At 51.7% G+C, this 22,384-nt stretch overlaps 1 protein-coding gene across 6 annotated transcripts in view; it reads left to right on the top strand.

Moving 5' to 3' along the window:
* Positions 1-21,441, top strand: part of DNM3 (dynamin 3) — a 369,351-nt gene extending 347,910 nt beyond the window's left edge. For 4 of the 6 annotated variants that reach the window (XM_028530855.2, XM_028530853.2, XM_028530854.2 and 1 more), the window contains one exon: positions 16,587-21,441. In XM_028530855.2, the coding sequence (XP_028386656.1) occupies positions 16,587-16,656 (70 nt within the window). In that variant the 3' untranslated portion in view covers positions 16,657-21,441. Of the gene's footprint in view, positions 1-2,881; positions 3,498-16,586 lie in introns of those variants that run through there. The other 2 variants (XM_036015982.1, XM_028530856.2) reach the window with 2 other exon arrangements.
* Positions 21,442-22,384: the final 943 nt, after the last annotated feature.

Genomic DNA, 22,384 nt, shown 5'->3' with positions numbered 1-22,384 from the left:
CAGTGCGAGGGGAGAGGAAAGATTGAACCCCCTCCCTTTGAGGAGGATTCTGAAGGCTCCCCTTGCTCGTAAGAAAACACGCATGTCAGCACCGAGCCTCACTACGGGCCAGATTAAGTTCTTGTTTCAGGAAACCTCAACTTGCCCGGACAAGCACCTCTCATTGTGCCAGGAAGGTAAGGGGAGCGCTGGGGGTGGGGCGTTGGAGTAGGATGGCGGGGGTCCCATCCACAAGCCTGGGAGTGGGCCGTTTTGTCTGTTGAGCTACGAGAAGGAACCAGAGCCACCGGTGCTGCTTGTCCCCAGGATGATCATGCATGTCTTTGCCTGCTTGCCTGCCTGCCTCAGCTCCGGGCTGCAGACACGCTGCCTTGCCAGCACCCTCCGGAGACACTGTGCCATGCTAAATGGGTGTGCTATTGGGGTGGGGTCCCCTGGGGGTCCCGAGCTTGCATACAGACACTGTGGTGGGAATCAGTAGCCCCAGCTGGAGAGAAGGGAGCACCAGCTTTCATGCGTCTGTGTTGGGGAATTTATAGGACAACAGTTGTGTTATTCAGACATTCTAGAATATTCTCAAGTGAGAGCCACACTTAACTTGATCTAGCATTGCAGAGTCTCACACGTGAAGGAGAAATGAGAGCTCCGTGGAAGGGGAAAGGATTTTGTGCTGAGCCCTCCTTTCGGTTTGCCCACATTGGGCAGGGAGTCCCTGTGGGGGCGGGGGCACCTGAGGGAGCAAGAGCAGCTTTGCTGGGTCCTTGTGCCTACTCAAGTTTAGCTTTAGTGGAGAGTTCTGACCACATAAAGTCTGTTTTCAATAAAAGAGCAGGAATCCTACCAAATGCAAGCCAGAAATGGGGTTTAAGATTTCAACAGAGAAAGAAAGAGAGAGAGAGAGAGAAAGATGAAGAAAGAAAGAAAGAAAGAAAGAAAGAAAGAAAGAAAGAAAGAAAGAAAGAAAGAAAGAGGGAAAGAAGCTCTTGTTGAAATTTCACCTTGTTCTATTTATTTATATTTTCTCTTTTTCCTCCTTGACTCGTTACACTGTCTCTATTCAAAACTTCACAAAGTTGAAACACCATTATCCATCATCTCCAGGGAAACAGCCCTTAGCTTTACAAGAAGGAAGCTTGATTCCCACCCCCCACCCCCCATCCCCCACCCCCCAGCCCTTTGCTTTGCTCTGGTAGGGGCCCTCTCTCCTCTTTCATCTGGAACCAGAAACTCCTAAGGTGACAAGACAGCCCAGTCGGTGCCCCGCCAGCTCCCGGCAGGGCCTCGACATCCCACAAGCCAGGACTGAACCTTTGGAGGCCAGCAGCTGTCCCGCTGGGCGTGAGCCTGTGCACAGTGTTCTTCTGGGTCATTCGAGACTTCATTAGCAAGTAATGACCTTGACTTTTAAGAGCCTATATAGTTTTATTTCAACCCAGTTCAAAGGTAATGAAAGCACTTGACTCCTAGAGAAGCCATGAGCGTTCCGGGTTTTGTTTTGTTGTTGCTGTTGTTGTTAAGATGATCATTCCCTCTCTCTCTCTGCAACGTGAAGGCACGGGGAGGGCAGGCTGGTGGAGTCATCCTTGGCCCAGCGCTTCCCAGCTTCCCCAGCTGTGCTGGTTCCCGCGCGAGGCCGTTCGGGGAGGGAGCTGGGAACGCCGCACACTGCGCACCCCTTCTGATTAATTCCACCCGAGCCCGGGGAGCGGCTCGGTCCCAGGGAGGCCCACCAGCGAGGATGCTTCTGTCCTTAGTAATCCGAGTGCACGCAGGCCCGATTTGCGGGATGTTTCCCGTCGCCCGCATGTTTGGGTTGCCCGTCACCCCGCACGACTTTGCTGAAGGGGCTCAGCCTCATCGGGAGGTCCCAGCCAGTGGTGTCCTTGTTCAGCAGGGCGCTCCTGGGCATCCCCGCCCCCTCAGGGGTCCTGTGCTCCTGTCGGGAGCCCCGCCCCTTCTTCCCCAGGCACCAACGTGAGGGCTGATGTAGCTATTGTCGGTTCCCACTCGGTAAAATTAGTTAATTGGGAATCACAGCCTTGGACATGGATGGAACAAATGAACTGAATCAGCGTGTGTTTTTCCTGGCAACAGCCGATCCTGGCATTATCTCACTCATTTGTCTTCTCCCCTTTCCCTGGGCCGAGCTGTTTTGCAATGGTCAGAAGGGGATCGGGGCGGGAGGAAGGGTCTCTGTCCAAGGGAAAGCAAACTTCGTTGACCTCATCACTCCACCTTCTATTTTTAAAAACGCTGAAAAACAGACGTGCTGTCTTGCAACCACGCTCCTCACCGCGAGGCTGGTGGTGTCTTTTGAAAATGGCAAAACTGAATCATAGAAAAGGGTCTGGCTTGTACCCCAGCTCAGCCACGTGACAGGAACACGGCCTGGGAACCCAGCACGGCTCCCCCGAAAGTCTCGTCGGGGCCCCGTGAAGCAGGCAGCAGGCGTCCATGCTGCGCGGATAGCCCTGGGTCCCCACGTAGGTTCCGTGACGTAGGCGGTTTCCCTGACTTCGCAGGCACGCACGGAGCCTCATCCCAGCCCCACGTGCTGGGTGACTTAGCACCAAACCACCAGGGCAGAGACAGAGAAGTCCCTCCATGTAGAGACCCATATGCTGTGCCTTATGGAGATGCAAGCCGCTTGGTTCTCTTTACCATTTAACCTCGCTGTGAGCACGTGGCCTGGTCACCCTGCCGGGCCCCACCTCCGTCACATGTTGTATATGTCGATTCGATTCGCAGGTGACGCAGGCTCCCTTTCACGTACGGGCAAGGGCTCCTCCTCCCGTTCTGTCACTGCAGCCAGCCCCTCGCCGTCTGAGTAAGGGCGGACCCGCAGTGCTTATGAGTGTGTCTTTGCATCCCTAACCTCAAGGTTTGGTGCCGTGAAGGACGAAGCTGCCGAACCTTGACCTCGGGGCTCAGGTCCACGGACAGTTAAGCGGCTCGCGTGCCCGGCCTGTGTCCGACTCCCCCGCAGTCGCGTCCTGGGACCGACCCGCCTCGCTCCCTCCTCCACCGCCCGTCTAGAGGGTGACTCCTCTAAGCAGCTGGGGGCCATTTGGACAGATGATGAATTTGTCTTGTGATTTCTCTTTCCTTACCCCTTCCCCCCCTTTCAAAGAACAAACAAATAAATCCGCAATTAGGTATTTGGAGTGTTCAGGGAACAGCTTTTATTTTTAGCAAAGGTTTTGTAAAAGGTATGACTGCCAAGGAGAGAATCAAGTCTGGGATGCTCTTCCTGATTCCTGAAATTTAAGGCATCTCCTGAGGCTACTGTATTCCAAAATCTGTTACCAGAATCCCAGATGTAATTGGTAATTCGTTGCAGGTTTAACATGAGTTGTCATGGTGCTTAATATATTTGGATGAAAACAGAGATTTGGCCACAAGCTGTTCACTCGAGAAAATGTGCAGTTTAATCTAAGCCCCTCCATTAGCTGTCCCGGCAAAGTCCTTCCAGTGGCACAGCGGGGCTGGCGGGGCCGGCACTGGTCCCTGAGGCGGACCCTCGGGGGGTGCCCAAGTGTTTCCCTCTTCGGACCTTGGTTTCCGCCCAGTCTCAGGGGGGAGTCAAATAGGTCTGGTGGTCTCCTCCTTGGGTCCAGCAAACACACTCGAGTCTACTGTCCTCGGACACCTGCCTCCGGCCGCAGCTCGGAGGGGCTGGTGCTGGGGAGACCAGGCCCAGGAACAGAACCCCCGGCATTCTGAGGCCCAGAATCTGGGGGCTTTGCACGTGTGTCGAGGGGGACTGCCGACGGCCGTTTTGTTTTCCGTGTGGCCCTCACTTCACCATCCCGAGCAGCCCAGGTTGCAGGAGAGGAAGAAGAAAGGGGAGATAAGGGAGGATCTACAGGAAGCCAAGCACAAGCAGCACCCGTGCCGGCAGAGCTCACGGTGTGTCCGTCTCATGCGGTGGCCTGGGCGGCCCGGTGGTGGCTGCCAGTAAGTTAACCAGACACGACTGCCACCCAGTCCCAGGACAAATAGTGGCCGATGGCTCTGGCCTTGCCCTCTTCGGGGCTCCAAATTGCTCAGCTTCAACCACTGCAGATAAAGCCTTCCTGAGTCGCAAGGCACCCAGCTCTGGCTCGGGTTTCACCCAGTTGATAGAGGAAGGCAGCCAGGATGGGCGTCGGGCAGGGCGGCCACCGACCATCGAAAAAACGCACATGGCAATGCCTGTTCTTCCTGCAGCCCGCCGGCCGCAAAGTGTCACCCCTCAGAACCTGCTGGACCTTCCTATACGTTGTGCTCGTCGATTTGCTTTCTCAGCTTAGAGAAGAGAGAAGAATGTTCTCCCCAGTGTCGGCAGACACCCAGCCTCAGGAGCCACAAGCTAGGCCCTGATTTTGCAGGGGAAGCCTTCGAGTCTGGAAAGGCGTGGGGAGAGCGAAGCGGCGTAGTTTTCAACGACTTCCAAGTTCCGTGGCACAACGAGGTTCCTGTCTCTTTTCACCCTTACGTTTTCTCCAAGCAGCAAAGTACATGGATGACCGGCCGGGCGCCGCCTCCCTCCCTCTGCCTCCGTAGCCGCGGCAGCGAGAGGCTGGACGTGGGCCCGGGGTTCCTGGAGTCGCTTGAGCCCGGGAACAGCCAGGAAATTAAACGTGAAGATGGAGGAGCTCATTCTTTCCCCCAGAATGTGCCCGAGGTGCCTGCTTCCCGCGCTGGGAGGAAGGAGCTGAGGACGTCACTCGGGGCTTGGTGGCTTCTGTCTGCTGGTCGGAACTTGATGGCTGGCTTTAACGTGCCCGATGCTGACATCCTTGAGTGCACCTGAGCCACCGTCGTCATCGGGGGGACCTCCATATCCAAACACATCCTTACACCCATTCGTTGCCAAACGACATCCATCTGGCCTACCGAGTGCTGTTGCCAAAAGAACACGATACTTTCAGTCTGGTCGGCGTTTTTCGGGGCAGGGGAAGGGGACGGACGGTGTTGGAAGAGTCTGCGTGTGTGCCTGTGGATGCCACATTGCCGGCGTTGAGAGGGCGTTGAGGTCATACAGCAAGCCGGCCCAAAAATAGAAGGAACGCCGCACAGGACAGAGCCTGAAGCCACAAGGTATTTGGGCGTCCCTCCCCGTGGCCTGGTTCCCTCTCCTCCTCCGGCTGCTTCTGAGCCATCGGAACCACATGGCAGACAGAACCGCAAGTAACGAGCGCTCTAATTTCTGGAAGTATTCTCTAACTGTTCCCATAAACACCAGGAAACGTCCACCCCTGGTTTCCAGTCAGAATTATTAGAGCTCACATAAATTGTACAAAGGCCGCACTCCACCCGAGGATCGGGGAACGTGCTCCGTCAGTGAGGCGAGCAGCGGAGCTCTGGCTCGCTCGTCACCGACGGCCAGGCCCGGGCCCTCTGGACCTCAGGTGCACAGGCGCACGGGGAATCCCAAACCTTCTCGAAGTCGGCATTTCCCCCCACACACAGAGAAACAGGATAAGATGCCAATTCTGCTCCAACGGCCCTTCTGGGAACCCAGTAAGTCAATAGAAAGTTTAGGCATAAGCTCCATTCCTCCCCTGGTATTTTTTTTTGTTGGTTGGTTTTGCTTTTGTGGAAGGGTGAGTGAACCAGCCGAGAAGGTGAGTGAGGTGAAGGCACACGCATAACCCCCAAGGAGATAAGCCACCGCCAGGGAATCCCCAAGTCCCTCTGGCCGTTTTGAAAACCGAGAGGGGGTGAGACGGTGTGAGAGCAGCCAGGTGGCTTTGAACGTGGCGCAGACAATGACTTTGTTTTACCAGTTGCCTCCGCTGTGTGAGGACTGCCTGTGTTTAGTTGCACATCTCCATTGTGAGGCAGCTCCGTCTAACTGTGTGCCGGTCCGCAACTGGCGCATTCTTCTGGAATGAGACCCCTCACGGGGGTAGGAGACGAGAACGGCTTGTGGAGACCGACATGAAATGACTCCACTTGGGAGTGGATATTTGTGCAAGTTATAGTCTGTCCCGTGTGTGTTTTTTAAAGCTCATACTAGGATTGCTCTTGATGTTACTTTTAAGAATGAATGCAAGTTTTCCCTCGAGTAAATCCCCCCACGGTGTCACGCTCGAGGGCCTTTGCCAGAAGTCTGCCCACTGCTCTACCTGTAGACCCTGGACGAGAAGCTATAAAAACTCAAGAAAAAAAAAAAATCTCCTGATTTTTCAAACGATCAGAATTTATGTTTGCCTCTTAGTAGTGTCGGAAAATATTTTAATAACTAAAATAATAAAACTTCATGTGAGGCCAATTCCATCTTAATTATCGTCTCTCGGGGTGGAAGTTAGGGAAACATTAGTCAACGTGTTAACTAGAGAAACCACTGCCGTAATTGGCCTCCACATATCTGGGTCTGAGGTCCAAATAAAGCCACCTACTGTTGCGGGGGGGTTGGGGAGCCAAATTCGAGTTTTAGCTCTAGCACCAGTAGTATCAGAGCACTCGGGATGGAAGTTCATGGACCAGAACAACCCCTTCAGACTTTAACGACCTTCAATGCCCAATAGTTCTGTGTAGGAAACTGTTCCTGAGAGATGTCGCTATGATCGCTTGATTTGTTCTAATATTCCCAACACTCTGAAATGACCGCCATTGCCATCGTAACCTTGAACACTAATAAAAATACTGAAGACTCATTTTACAGCACAGTGTCTTCGAATAAACATGTCGAAGTAGTGTTTCTCACTTGTGCTTAAAACTTGGGTGCGTGATGGATCACAGTGCACAGGCGTCCTTCTTTCTAACTGTTCCGGCCTCCTCTCACCCAGGACCTTTTCTCCTGGTGTGGCTGTTCGATGTGTTCTGTTCATTCAGAGCCTCCCGGGTGACCCAGCAGCACGCTCGTGCCAGTAGCCATTGTGGCCTTGCTCCAGAGCGCCCTCCCCTGGAGAGCGAGACGCCTGAGGACAGTATTCCTCAGGGCCACAAGGAACCTGCGCCATTCACAAACCCTCCCACAGTCTCCGTGGACTGTTCGGTTTTCAGTTAAAACGTTATTGTTATCAGTGAGGTTTGATTTTCTGCTTTTTTCCCCATGCATTTCACAGCACTCGTTAAAGTGCCTTTTGAAATGTAAAAATGGGTGCTGTGGCTAGAATAATGAAGGTAGGAGACCACAGTCTTCAGTTCCGAAAGCAACGAGAAATGGGAAAAGCAAGGTTTCACAGCCTTCCCCCTTTCGTGCATGCGCACTGCCCCCCACTCTGCACCCCAGTCCTTCTGGCTTCCTGGGGCTCCCAGCCGGGCCCTACACCCGATCATTTAGGACAGACTGCCTTCATTTCTTAGGTCGGGCACCTGCCTCCCGGCTGTTTTTGGCAGGCCAGCAGGATGAGGTAGTAATCAGAAGAAAATGTTCTGGTTCTCTGGCCTCCTCCACGTACGCCATCATTCAACAGAGTTCTCTGGGGGTGGGAGCGGAGTCGCTCTGAGCTCCCCTGTGGAACAGCCTGCAGGAGTGGAGGGGAACAAAACTGGACTTTTTCGATCCCTTTGAGGGTAGTGGAAATCGAAACTCCGTCCGCCTGTGCCTCCCCTTTCAGTGGTGTTTACAGGCAGAGGAGTGCCGTTCGCTCACAAGCAGTTTGGCCTTCCTTTCGCCATGCAAGCCGGGGCGTCTGCTCCGGCACGTCCCCCACGCTCATTAGAGCAGCGTGCTCCAAAAAGCATATTTTGTGAAATCTTTCTGCAGGACAATGGCGGTTTTTGTAAGACAGATGCCTCAAAGACATATGGTTTTCATAGATTTTTCCGTCTAGACTAGCTTTATTTAGTGACTTTGGGTCTGAATGGGTCTAGTTAAAGTTTCTGTAGGAGCTTGTATAAAAATTGTAAATGTGGGCATGCCATTAAGGTGTAAAACAAAAAGTCTGACTTCTTACTGGCGAGAGATGAAAAGGGACTGGGAGAAAATTTCCTGCAGGTTCAGTGATTCTGACCATCCTGTGCACCCGGTATGCCAGCTCCCACCACCGTGTCCAACATGTAAAGACTTACCCTACAAACCGGAGAACGGTTCGATTCATATACCCCTCGCTGTTTGCCTGAGTAAATTCTTTGTGTTCCAGTTGGGGGGGGGGTGCATGTGTGTTAGAGAGCTCTAATTCTTTCTGCAGACTCTTAACATGGCCCAGGGGACGTAGGATTCCTTGTCCTTTTAGCACGGATTTTTACAAACACAGCGTTTCCCTCCTTAAAAAAAAAAAAAAAAAAAAAAAAAAGCCCAACCAGCCACTGAGTAAAAGGAGACGGAACAGTTGGGAGCTTTGGTAGTGCCTTCAGCCACCAAAGAAAATGTGGTTTTGGGAGCCAGGGTCAAGGACTCATTTAGAGACAATATACCACTTGAGGAGGCTGAGAATTACCCCCGAAATCGGCCTCCTGCCCTGTCTTTCGCAAGAGCTAACGAGCGCCCCCCGTTTCGCTGCCTCGGAACGCGGACAGAGCGGAGGAGGGCCGTCCGCCCCCGCCAGGCTCATCCTTGGCTTCACACCGAGCCTTTAATTGGGCTGAGTCACATGTTTGTTCCCCGAGATGGCAGCTCGCGAGAGGCACGCTGCCCCTCTGTTTTTGTTTGCCTGCGACCGTTTTGCTTGGGAAATGGGAGCTCTGCGGCGTGGGAGAGCTCCCCCTGCTGGCCCTTTGTTGGATCGCCGGGACTGCGCGGAGGCCCGGCCGCTCTTTGTCTCCTTTCTCTGCCCCCGGGGCGGTGTCAGTGACTCCGAAGATACAGGCGGTGCTTGCAGAACTGGCCTTTTGGCTCACCAGGCGTCGCGGTCGCGCAAAAACGGAACAGTGGTGCAACGTAAACCTTCCAATGCCTCCTGCTCTGGTTTTTGTTGTTTCAAAAAAAAAAAAATACCAGGCATTGGAGAGTCCCTCTTTCGGTCAATATTTCTAGTTCCATATTTACACTCTGAAGTGAGGCCCAAGTCAGAATCTCAGGCCCCGAGGGGGTCTCACGCCCACTCGGAAAGGGGCAGAGGCCTTCCCACAGCTCTGAGGCAGGCAGGAAGGTTCGTTTTCATACAGGGATTCGGGGCCATGTCTTTCCCTTCCCCACCCTGGCCGCTTGTTGGGTTCTCCTCGACTCCAGAGGACAAAGGGCTGTGCCTCCCCAAAGTGGGAGCCTGCCTCCCGCAGGAGCTCCTTCCTGGGACCTCCTTCCCGGCTCCCTCCTTCTCCCAGACAGGGAGCCCGCCCACCCTTTGCCGGGTGCCTGGGCCGGGGTGCGGGGAGGGCAGGGAGCAGAGGACAGAAGACAAGGAAGAGGGTTAGAAAGAGTGTTACTCCAGCTGCCCTCCGTGGGACTCGGTTCCTACAGCCTGGAAGTCCTTGGAGATCTCTTTGGGGGTTTCTACAAGGAGAGAGAGAGAGAGGAGAGGAGAGGAGAGGACAGGAGAGGAGAGGAGAGAGAAGAGAGAAGAGAGAGGCGAGAGGGAGGGGAGGGGAGAGAGAGACAGTGAGCAAGGAAAAGTCACGGGGAGGCTCACTGCCCGACTTTGCTCCATAGCCCCATGTGTGTGTGCCTCTCTCTAACAGTCATGTTCTTTTTCCGCGTGTAGCTTTCTCACTGCGGTCCTCTTACCTTCTGCTTTTTGGGGGGAGGAGGGGATGGCATCTTTTGGTGTGTTTCTCGCTCCCCAGTGTATCTGTTGTCAGGGATCCAGTGCACAGGTTTAAACATAAAAAGGTAATCTCAAAAGTAATGCGTTTTAGGAATCCTATTTCGACACAGCTGAAAACCCTCTAAGTCACCTGCTTTACGCATCAGGCCTTGGAGCCACCCCAGGACTGAGCCCCCTGGGGTCAAGAACGAGAGACACTCGCTTTCTCAAGCTGACAGTCTCTTCCCTTCACACGTAGTAGTGTTTCCTCCTCTGGAGCCCCAGCCGCCTCCACCTCCCCCGGCTCTGGGGGTCCTTCCAAATCCCCGGCCTCTTTCCAGCTCCGGGCTGAGACGCCAGGTGTCCCTCCAACGCCCGAGGCATCATCCTGTCATCACGCTGTCTCACCGTTGTCACTGTTGCCCCGGATCTCCCCCCTTCTCCACTAGAAACTTCTGGGCAGGGGCTCTCTGTGTCCCTGTAGCTCTGTGTCTTCACACCCTACCCGACACCTAAGTAAGAATGAAACACAGCTCAGTGGATTGAGCTCGGGCTGTGAACCAAAGTGTCGCAGGTTCAATTCCCAGTCAGAGCACATGCCTGGGTTGCAGGCCATGACCCCCAGCAACAACACATTGATGTTTCTCTCTCTTTCTCCCTCCCTTCCTTCACTAAAAATAAATAAATAAAAATCTTTAAAAAAAAAGAATGAAACACTACAAAACGAGTTAATGTGCAACGATGAATCAGAATTTTTTTGGATTTGGCCCAATAGTTTATGTATTTTCAGAAGCCATTTAAGCAGCTTCTCTCTCGTCTGAGTCTATGGACAACCTTGCCTGGGTGAATGCTATTGTAAAATTCTCTTTGCGAGTCACAGACTGAGCAGAGTTAATGTGAGCAAGCCCACCCCTCAGCTGCCCCCCCAGGTGGGTGTAGCAGCGCCACGCCTGAGGGTGAGGTCCAAGCTCGATGTTTAAGACCATGCAGAGAGGACTGCCAGGGTAGATTAGGTTGCCATTTATCGCAGAGACTAATTTATACAGGATAGTGTAGGTTTGTATTGTCAAATAAAAATTATGGGCCATTTTTCTCCTTACATCCTTATTTCAAATTCCATCAACCGATTCATGCTTTCCCGGTGACATACAGCACAGAGTCACGGGCTGTTGTCACAGGGGAAAGAAGTGCTGGCCCCCATGCGCAGCAAGAGTCACATTAGAGAATTCCTTAAACCCTTTAAGTGGACTCCAAGTCCTCTGTTCTTTCCAGCATCTACTGTAAACTATTCATGGACGGCATTGGCTCACTCTGTCACCAAAGCCGAAAAGGCCAAGAACACGCTGGGTAGCATCCTACAGCCGTCTCCACAGCAAGTCACAGAATGTTATCTTCCACGTGGGCGAAACCGTGACCGATGCAGCGTTTTTCTGAACTTACCCTCATACCTTCCACACGCGTGAACACTGTCTGGCGAATAAGCGCTCAACATCAGCGGCAAAGTGCAAACTCAATGTTGACATTTAAAGTGCTGCGCCCCCGCGCTGGCTGGCACCAGTGGCTCTGTGGGTTGGAGCGGCGTCCCGTGCGCTGAAAGGTCACAGGTTCGATCCCTGGTCAGGACACAGACCTAGGATGTGGGCTTGGTCCCTGGTCGGGGCATGTATGGGAAGCAGCCAATCAATCAGTCTCTCTCTCTCTCTCTCTCTCTCTCTCTCTCTCTCTCACACACACACACACACACACACACACCAATAAATGTATCCTTAGGTGAGGATTAAAAAAACACTATGCCCCATAAGCTGTCTTAGAGCAGACACCCACCGGAGGAAGTCCCGGGTCATAACTAGTTGCCCTTCCATCCTTTCATGGGCGGGGCCCTCCCGTCTGACTCCTCCTGGGGTGTGTTCCGCCACTCACCTTCTCTCTGCTGGCGGGGACCCCGCGCTCTGCAGGGGCTGCGGAAGGTCGTAAGCCGGTCAGGGCGCCGTCTCCGTTCCTAGGAAGTTGACGGTGTTGTTTGGACGATAAACCAGGCATATGTGCCTTAAACTCTGAGAAGTGACGCAAGGATACAGTCGGAGGGTTGTGGAGAAGCAAGGACTTGAGTCGCGGGTGGGGAGGTGCCGCGGGCGCCCCCTAGCGCATCTCCCAGGTACCGCTGGAGCCGTTACTGCCGGGCGCTGCTCTGGCCTCCAGTTCCGCGCATTCCCCAGGGAGAGGCGCTCTTCAGGATTCGAGAAAACTCAGACGTAGTTTTTGGTCCCTTTTGCTTTCTTTTTTAACAAATTCACCTGGTGTAGTCAAAAGAAAGGAGGTGTCTTACTGTGTGTGGTTTAGCAGACAAACCCTTCCTTTTTTTTTTTTTCTTTTGGCCCGTTTCATCAATAAGATAAAAATGTTGGCCAAGATGATATAATATTCTTGGGTCTCCTAGAAACCGGAGGTGTACACATTACCCCTCCCATGATCCGAAATGGAAGGCCATGAAACTGAGTTTTTGAGGCCGTGACATTTCTAAGCTTTATATTTAACAAGTAGAACTCGTGGTATAAAAAAAAAAAGCCTACTGCATACTCTTTGTATGCCAATAACTGCCCTCTTAGGCAAACCCTCATTTCTCTTTAGAAGTGTCAATCTTGGTGTATCTTTTTTTGAGGGTTTTCTTCTTCTTTTTGTAATCCGGGTCCAGCTCGCTAGTTAGGTTGCACTTGAACCCGCCCCCCCTGTCCAAAGATGAGAGTTTGGGGAGCACAGTCAGAGACGCTTGCTCTCCACACCCACTGCCCCTTTCCCAAGTAACCCCGAGGTCCCCGAAGCAAGCAGCCCACGCTTCCATGCTGTGGGGCCTCATCGTTGCAGAACACACCTACAACTCATCTGACCTCTGCCCCAGTCTCATTCCCGAAGATATCAAAGTATTCTTTCATCCTTCTTACGTTTGTTTCCCCGCCCCCAGCACTTCCTCCCATCGCTGCTAGTTACCTGGCCAGTGAATTGAATTGTCAAAATAAAGTCAGGTCAAAGTTAGGTGCCGTGCCTAGGAAGAGCGGTTTTCCGAGCCTGGTCCCAGGACCAGCCGCACCAGCGTCCTCCGGAAACACGCTGGGAGTGTCTCACCCCGTTAGAGCTCCGTGTGGGGCCCAGAGCCCCGGGTTCTCGCGCATCCCCTGTCCAAGGGAACTCAGACGCACGGGCCAGTTGGAGTTCCGCTGATCGGAACGGGCCAGGGTAACCGCTTGCTCCATAGACAGAGTCCTGGACTGCAGTCCGGAGAGGTGGGTGGGCTTCAGCGTAGGAAGGGGAGGACCCTGAGCTCTGCAGGCCCAGTCTGGCTCATGCGCTTCCCACTGAGATAACCCCCACACAGAACCCCCACATCCCGTCCAGGGAGGGGTGGGGGCAGGGCAGAAGGACCCAGCCATTTCAGCGAAGGCGGCTCCCGCCTCACCCCGGGTGCCCAAGTGCCCCAGTGACTTGCCCCACCGAGCCCTCCGCCAACTCATGCCAAGGCCGGCCTCACATCGGGAATCCTCAGAACCGGCTCACGCAATGCGAGCGGATGACATCTCTCTCAGTCCTTCCACTCTCAGGAGAGCATCTCAAGAGTCACTGACAGCCCTTCTACATTCATCTCTCTTATCAGGGAAGCCGGTTTTCTTCCCCTCCCTGCTGCCCACCCCGTGTGTGCGTTTGACTCTCTCGCAAAAGACACCCCCGTCCAAAACACCGTGAACGGTCCATCCCTGAAGCTACCAGCGCGACTTCAGGCATTCCATCTTTCCCTTTGCTTTGGAAGCAGAAATGGTAACCACACGCCGCCCACACACAACGCTGTTTCAATAAACACTAAGTGAGGCAAGCTGCCGCCTTTCAATGGGAGGGGTTACTTCACGAAGCCCGTTGCTAAACAAAGCCGCCGAGGAAAACTTGGTACAAAACAAACGACTTCACTCTGCCCAAAACAAACTGTCTCACGAGGTGAATGCCTTTGGAAACTCTTTGAATGGGTCGGAACTGGACCAATGAAATGAACCTTAACAGTAAACCTTGAACGTTTTTTCTGGCGTCGGAGCTGGCCCACGTCTGAGCGTTACTTGGGAGTTCTCGTGCCGAGCAACCCCATGCGCCTCCGGAACTGCTTTCTGGTGGGGGTGTGCATGCAGATCTCTGGGGGCTGTTTCCGAATGGAAAGGGTGCTCATTTCTTCCAGCAGGGTCAGGGGCTCTGTGGATTTTTTTAATTACCAAGTACATAGGTGGGTTCCTTTAACCGGTAAGTGGGCATGCTTTCAAGATGTCTTAAGTATTTTGGGAGGACGTGATGGCAATTTTATCTTTCATTCTTTCAATCATTAAACCACCACCCCAGTATGCTGTGTGTATTGGATGGAAGGCCCTAGGGACTCCCTTGTAAAGCTCATAAGTTCTCTTATTTATTTGGGAAAAAAATGACTATGAGCCAAAGACCACGCTAAGTCCTGGGACAGGGTGGTGTCCCAGACAAACAGACACACGCCGTGTCCCCTGGTCCTCTGCCCGCACTTCCTCCCTGGATGGCCCATTACTGCCATTTTTCTCTGGTCCCCTCGGCTGCGACCGAGGACCGAAGAGGAGAAGTTACGGGGCCATCAGAGTATTGAAATCTTTCCCGTCTCTATGGCCAGCACTGAATCCTTTTCCTTCAGTCCTCATCGCTTGATTTCTGCTTTCTTTAACCTCATGACGGATCTGCATTCTCTTAACGACTTTCAAGTTTTATCGGCTGCTGTTAAAATCCCATGTTCCCCTGCTTCGACCACCTTATGGTATCCTCAGGGCCCCAGAACCTAGTCTCAGAGTTTGGATTATGAAAATTTGCCCTATTTTGTCCACTTAAGATGAGGGGCTCTAGTAAAACTCCTTGCCTGGCGGTTGTATCCCACTTGTCTTCCGCTAGGAACAGAGTCGGAGTCCTTAAAAGCCACGCAGCGTAATGCAGTGCACATAGTAGGTGCACAGTAAGTAGTGAAGGCGATGCCTAACTGGAAGGCACGTTATAGGTTCCCTAGTCTGGGCCTCCTGAGCCGTGTATGAGGAAACTGAGGCTCGGGCGGGTGTAGTGTGTTAACAATTTTACAAGCTGGCCGTTGGAACTGGGGTCCACATCTTTCGACTTCTGAGTCAGGATGGTTTCTGCATAAACACGACGCCTCCAATATAAGCCTCCGACCGATGCCTCCAAGTGTCACGTTCCTGAGCTCATCGAACCTGCTCACCTTGACCTGGCCTCTACTCTAACCCAGCCAACCCTCGCTGGTCAGGCCCTTCTCCTACGTTCGTCTGCCCATTATTTCATAACCATCTATTCACTGCCTTCTGATCACGTCACGCTCCATGCCAAGGACCTGTGACAAGTGTAGACTACATGGTCTCTGCTCTCCAGGAATCTAGTGGGGAGACCCAGGCACTAATCTAGAAAGTGAATGCACAGTTAGAAACTCAGTTAAGTGCTAAGAAGTACCCAAACAACATGAAGTGATTGGGGGGGTGGGGTGGTCAGGAAGGGCTGAGGAAAGACATTTGAGCCGAGAACAGAAGGATCAGAAAAGAACCCAGTTTGCATTCCTTTCTCTCTCTGGCTACAGTCTTCTGTCCGACGTCTCACGTGTGCACGGAGCAACTTCCAGTCCACCACGCCGCGCTGCATTCTGCTCGTCACTGGGCTTATCGTTTAAGATCCACTTTTTTCCAATAAAACTCCCTGAGTCTAACCCATGATTGAATCTTCTAGCGCAGTCTCCCTTCTTTAAGTTCAAATTCTGGCCAATTCCCCTGCCACCACCTACTCTCCCCTCCCGTAACTGCTTAGTTGCTAAGAATGCATTTCTGTGTGTTACATGACTATTAAACTCTGTGAGGAGAGGGAGCCTGCTGTTTAGTATTTATTTCCAGCATCTGCTAAAGAACGGAGCAAACACTTTATAGGCAGAGTTCTCAAGGGTCTAAATTCTTCTGTACGTCGTCACTGGAGCTTTTTGGTTGTTTGGTTGGTGGTTTCTCTATAGCATCGTCAACTAACAGATACTTTTATTTCGTGGAAAGACCGACGGATATCACAATGGGACATGCTTACCCATTGTTTCCTACCCTAGGAGAAGCTTCCGCTTGCTCAGGTGTCAAACATTCAGTGGCTGAGCGGAAGCACTAAGATAGACACTGCAGGAATGTGGGGATGAGTAAGACGCAACCCGTTTCTCACTGCGCGAGAGAAACACACGCCCGATGACAACTCACTGTGATGCCGAGTCGTGTGGGTGTATGCGACGGAAGCCGTGTGCAAAGATGGGGGAGGGAGGTCAGGAAGGACTTCACCGAGGTGGGCCGTGCAGGAGGAAGATCAGTTCCAGTGGGTGAACAAAAGGACATCGAAACGGAACATTATGCTAAACACTGTACGAAACACGTTAAATGGACATGACCTCTAGCTTCGAGATCTGTCACATCAAAGGGGGAAACGATGCCGTTTCAAGATGCAGGATGTGCGTTCAACAAATACGGCCTTTTTAAATGAAAAGGAGCACTGTGCTAGTGAAAGAGCAGGTGTGTTTGGCAGGATCATAAGTGAAAAGGGGATTATGGGAGGATTTTTCCTAGCAGGGAGTGGCCAAAACGTCTCAGGTGGTGACAGCAGCCAATAGCCTTTCTGCAGGAAGGTGACCAACTTATTCACTCCGATCAAACAGCTAGTGTTGAGGAGGCAGGACTTCCGTATTCAGAAAGATTTGCATGTGAAAAAAGTACAAATTTTTGTTTTTAGAAATGCACGGTGAATGAAAGAGCAGTGTTAGTTGGAATTGTTGCAGGTGGCAACCCACCCTGCTGGCCTGTCTGCATGCAGCATGAGGGTGATGGCTCTTTCTCGGTGTCTTGGGGACAGCCTCCTGCGCGATGTTCCCCCTGCCTCTTGACCTCTCTCTTTCTGTCTTTCTAGCCGGAGACCGCCCCCGTCACCAACTCGACCCACTATAATCCGCCCGCTAGAGTCCTCTCTGTTAGACTAGAGGACGGGTCTGGCCTGGCAGCTCCTTACTAACGAACCGTGCGAGAGCCACGCACTTGATAGCCGCCGCGGTCCATCACGAGTAGTCGCTTGTGTGGCCGCCCGTAGGCAAGTAGCCCGTTGTACTAACGCACCCGTCACTTACCTGCATTGCTCCTGGCACCTCAGCCCTCTGGGGGTCGACTCTGGAGAACTGCTGAGTCCGAGAGGCTTTCTGTGTTGTGCCCACCCAGGTAGGTCCGTGGGGCAGCCCCACGCGCTCTGGGGACCGCGTGCCTGCCCTGGGATTACACTCGAACCCGCGCTGGACAAGTTTCCCAGCTTACCTTACAGAGAGCCCATGGAATGGAATTCTTAAGAGATCTCGGACGGTGGGCTTAGACCTAAGCCATACGTGCTTATTTTCCCACATTCAGTTTCGGTTGACAGAAAAGGTGTCGTTTATTATCAACGTTTCTGTCTACTCCGTAATGACCTGTGTATAGCCTTCCCTTCCTCTTTATTTCATAAGACTGCTAGGAAGTAATTGTGTTGTTTTTTTTTTTTTTTAAATCAGGGTTTCTTAAGAAGAAAGCTTTTCCTAGAAGCGCAAGGTAGTTTGCAAAGGAAAAGTGAATGCATTGCTTGTTCTAGAGGCTTCTCCTAGGCCAGTGTGTTTTGTTTCGTGCTACAAGCTCGTTCAACAACACGTCAGGGTTGGTTCCTTCTGTAGCCCTCCAGCAGATTTGACTAGTTAATTTGAGAATTCGGGAAGAAGCAAAACATCACGTCTCTAGAAGTATCTGGAAAATGTAATTTCCTCACTCATTTATATAATCACCTCCTCGCAGGTTACAGTGAAGGCTGACAGGGGAAATATTTATTTTTTCAGAGTCATCCTAATTTCAGGCATGGCTGACTACGCTTTGATACTAACTCCAGTTTATTTGGTTGGTGGGGGCAGAAATATTCCTCTTTTCCTAACACATCATTCTCTTATGTAAAAATGTAGCCTACCTTTAAGACAGGCTCAAAGTAACTTTCTGTCCATTCCAGGCTTTCTTAATAAATTGTGAGCCTTCCTATGGGGTAACCCTATTTAAAGCATAGGGACCCGGAATGAAAAGAAAAGTCATTTTGTCCAAGAGCAGAGTCCACAACTTTTATAGTTATGCAACTGCAATGTCTTTATCCGGGTCATTCCAGAGAACGGCATTCAGACTCGGAGATCCAAAGCGAATTGGCAGATTCTAACATTTCCGAAATTTACAAGAGCCCTTTAGCCTGGGGGGTTAATAGTTCAGCCCGGAGGCCGAGTTTCGGGCGACCCAGGACCAGATGACGAGCGCACAGGAGACTGCCAGAAGCCAACTGGCGTTCGGTCTGCTAACTGCTCCCAGCCGGTTCCCGAGACACAGTTTCATACTCCACAGAAGTAAATCAGGTTTCACCGACAGAAACGTCTCCCTTTGAAAGCAGCAAACATGATTTGTATGTTAACTTCACTTTAATTTCCTGTGTAGTTTATACCCAGAGCAGACACCCATAAACTACGAAGTAAAAACTTTCAGCCATTATTAAAAAGAGAGCTCGCCCGGGCTGAACGGTGTTGTTCTGAACTTATTCCAAAGGGTTCCAGCTAGCCCACTTAGGCAAAAACCAGGGAGTTCAAGATCCATTAAAAAGGGCACTTTAGCTTTTAAGCTACAGGGGATGGTATGAAGACCGCCATCCTAAATCTCATCTCTCATTTTTCTTTCTGTTGAGAAAAAGTTAACTTCGCCAAGGGGCAAGAAACATACCCTATTTTAAAGATAGTGTCCCAGCTAAGTTGAAATATGTTAAGTAAACATCCAGCGTGGAGTAAATAATCTATAGTGAGATCTTTTCATAAAACCCCCTTCTCTGAAGGATTCCCTTTGCTTCTTCCTTTGAGTCTCCAGAAAGAGGCAGCTCGTGGAGCGTATGCTCCCGGGTTTGGCTTTGGGCGGCATGTGGTTTGGGCTTTGCTGCGTTTCAGAAATGTCCGTCTGTTCAAGGAAAATGTTGTGCACAACCACGGGTGAGCTCTTAGTTCGGCACAAACCGTGTCAAAGAGAATTGGAGATCGTTTTCCCAAGCCCCTTTCCCCGGATCTTCTGCAGTCCTAAACAGTGGCATTGGTCTCCTGTGGCCCCTGCTCTCCGATTATGGCCCCACGGTCTCACTGTCCCCGCTGCCTCTCCTGCGGGCGCCTTTTTGTCCTAGTTCGCTCCTGCGTTGTCTCTGACAGGACCCAGCCTCCCGCACCCCGGAATTTCAGCCGGTGTGTCGGAGAGCGTGTTCAGTTGCCCAAAGTGCGATGTGCTGTGCTGAGCTGAGCCCTGACCCCGCTCCCCAGCAGGCTTGCACCCCGCTAAGGGGAGGCGTCAGTGTCTATTGGGGGGGAACGGAGTCGGGGATGGAAGGACAGCATTCCCATCAGGCCTTCAGGCAGGAGCGGAGCTTAGTGAGCTTTTTGAGTGTTTCCGTTCCGCTTCCCGTCTCGTGTAGCTTCCTCCCATCCCCGGTATGGTCTGCAAAATACACGGAGCTCTGTCGTGTCTCGTGGAGCAAAATAAAACATACGGCATTTCAGGATTTGGAAAAACAAGCTGTCTATTTGATAGGTAAATCTATGTTAACGCCACATGCTAAATCTTGCATGCTTATTGATTCGTTGGAATAACCATGTACTCAACTGTGGACAGATTACTGAAATAGTGTTAACTTAGAACAGCTCTATTGCATTTCCAGAAGTCATCCACCCGAATGACTCCCCTGAACATGCCTCTAGCTGTGTCTTGTAACACAGCAGAGCAGTGGGGTCTGTTCATTAGTGAATGGCCTAGGCGTTCCGATACAAACCCATCTATCCCAAAACTGGCCATAATAGGACCAGTTCCTGTGATATAACTATAAGCCTCCTGAATTTAGGGTTAAAAAGTAGTCATGTAGATTAATTTTATGACTTTTTAGTATCGTGTTAACCATAATTCTCCAGTATGAAGTGGGACCTAATACCAGTATGTGGTACATGTTGATGTTTTCCGTGTACAAACACGTTTTCTATGCATGTGTCTCCATGTGGAACAGTGTACATGCAGTGCGTTTGTTTCTGTAAGTTCGTACATTCTGTGCCCCTTGGGCAGGTAGGTCTAAAAGTGCTTGTTAAAATGCCACAAGCATGAGTGTGACTGTGTGTGCGCCGTGCATACGCGTATGTGGAGGGATGTAAATATTTATGTATACGTGTGCTGTGTATGTGTGGGTGCAAGTATCTTTTTTAAACTGTGCCAGTCCAAGAGGTAGCTTTGGAGAATCTGCTATAATGCATGGTAATAGTGGTTCAATTCTCAGAGTACCTGAGGTACCCAAAAGTCTCTTCGGATTGTATTCATTCTGAGACGCACAGAGATAAGAGTTACCATGACAACATGATGACATAACATGCACAGGCATTTGTATCTAAATCCACAGCACTGCTATCTAATATGGAAAGATCAGAAGTGTGAGATCCAGAAACGTACTCTGAGGATCTCTAATTATCCTTGGATTGTTGAGCTGAGTCTTAAAAAGCTAAGTTGGTCTACACAGTCATCTTTTCTCTACAGTAATTCTTCAAGAAATATAAAGTAGAGGGCTACAGTGATGTGATAAATGAAGTGGATCCTTCTGAGTAAATGGGCTAAAAACGCAGGGGAGGAGTTTCGTTAACACCTCGGAGGGGGGTCATCGGTCCTCTCTGTCAGGCAAACATGTTTTACTTGGAAAACAGTATAATCACTTGGAATGGACAGGAATGTCCTTAACCTTGAAAATGAACTCTACATAGTAGGTCTCTGTGTATGGAACTCAGTGGAAGAAGATAGCACGTGGGACTGGAGCCGTGACTCCTGTGTCATTTCCCCAGGAGGACGGATGGCTGTGAGCTCGGGGTAATGTGAACGCATCCGGCCGGTTTCAGAGAAACGATTATTGGTTCACTCCGTCACTCGGTCCTTCCTTAAAAGCCCAAATGTGTTAGATCATCTTAAGTCATGCTGGCTAGTTGCCGTGTTTAAAATGAGGAGGTGCTCTGTATTACGACCTTGAAGAAAATGTTGAAGCGATGAAGTGTAAGCTATTCTGTTGGTGTCTGTTTGTGCCAGAATGTGCGAGTGTGTGAGAACAGGAGACGGGAAGTCCAAGGCCAGGCTCTTGTTCGTCTTAAGACCTGTTCACACTGGGCTGTTGGCGGGACTTCCCGCCTCTCGGAGCTGGGTTGCTCAGCTCGAGGCATTCACTTCTTTAGTTTTTACCCTTGAATTCCTGCAACTCCGCTCACTGTGTAATGTTTTTTAAATTATGATGGAAATGACTCTGTCTGTCCCTTGCATTGTCTGCTGCCAATTTGACGAGAAGTACTCCCCCCAACCAGAAGTCCACCATTACTTGATGTGCGTGTGAGTTCACGTGTACGGCCTGTGTTTCCCTTGCTCGTCTGTGTTTATTTTCACTCCCCTTTTTTCATTCACACTCCTTCTTTTGCCTTTGTATGACAAAGAGGTGTACAGAAGCAAAATCTCGTCTTCTCTGTTGGATCTCTGGCTAAGTTGAGCCAGAACGCTTTCCCCTGTCTTCTTGGCACTTTGAGGTTTCTTAATGCCGATGTGTGGACGGACCCTGTCGATGGAGTTTTTGAAACCAGGTCCGGAAGCGTGTATCATTCTCGAAGGTCACATGTACCTATTGTGAAAATGTGAAGCTGTATTTCTGAACCTGAAATAAATGATGACATTTGAAGGACGCCCCCTTCCTCGTTGTTTTTGTCTGTGTCCGGGTCATTTCTATGCCTATCAGTAAAGTTGTGAGACTTCTAAACATTTATACCTCTTTGGATCCAATTGGTCCAGAATGACTGACATGGACATTGAAAACCCTGGGCATTGCTGTCATTAATTTGGGGGAAGAACGAGACTTTTGAAGGGGGCAAATGGGAACCACCAAAGACAGGAGAGTGGGGGACGTTTTATGTCTGATTTGAAGTCATCCTTGGCCTAGGTTCAGAAGGGCCCGACCCTAGAGAGCTGAGGAGGTGGGGGATGCGACACCTGCCACGAGGCACCGGGACGTTTTGTTACTGAAAAGCAAGTGTTCCCGGAAAACCCCGGGAAAGAGGAAGAACGCGCAGCCCACTCGTTAGGCCCAGCGAGGGCGTTTGCCGCAGGAAGCGCGGAGCTCCCGACTCAACAGCGGTCCCCCTCGCGCGGCCGCTCTCCACGTCCCCGACGGTGGGAGACGGGAAGAGCGTTGGGTCGTTACGCGCATCCTTGCCCTCACCGTGCTCCCGGAGAACAAAGACGGAGCCTGCATCGAGAGCTCTGCGAACGGGGCCCCTACCGGCAGGCCTCGTCCGGGCTGCACCGTCCGTCCGCCGAGCCGGTTGGTTGTCCGGGGATGGGAGGCGTGGCGGGTCGGAAGCGACCGTTCTCACCGTGGGCGCCGGGCGTTCCGAGACGCGGCGTCCGGCCCCGTGTCCGCACCCGGAGCCCGAGCTGGCTCAGACGGGACGGCGCCCCAGCACCACGGACGCGCTGCGCCGCGCGCGCCCTGACGCTTGTCCCCAGCCCCGCCGAGGCCATGAAAGGCTGCCACTGCCCCTTCCAGCCTCCAAACTAGTTTCTGTCTGCTGGGCAGGGGATAAATCTCACGGAGCTTGACTGGAGTTTAATTACACTTTCTTCCGGAAA

Source organism: Phyllostomus discolor, chromosome 14 (genome assembly GCF_004126475.2).
Source record: "Phyllostomus discolor isolate MPI-MPIP mPhyDis1 chromosome 14, mPhyDis1.pri.v3, whole genome shotgun sequence".
Lineage (NCBI taxonomy): Eukaryota > Metazoa > Chordata > Mammalia > Chiroptera > Phyllostomidae > Phyllostomus > Phyllostomus discolor.
Note: the sequence above shows the minus strand (reverse complement) of the source record. Positions and strands in the feature narration are given on the sequence as shown.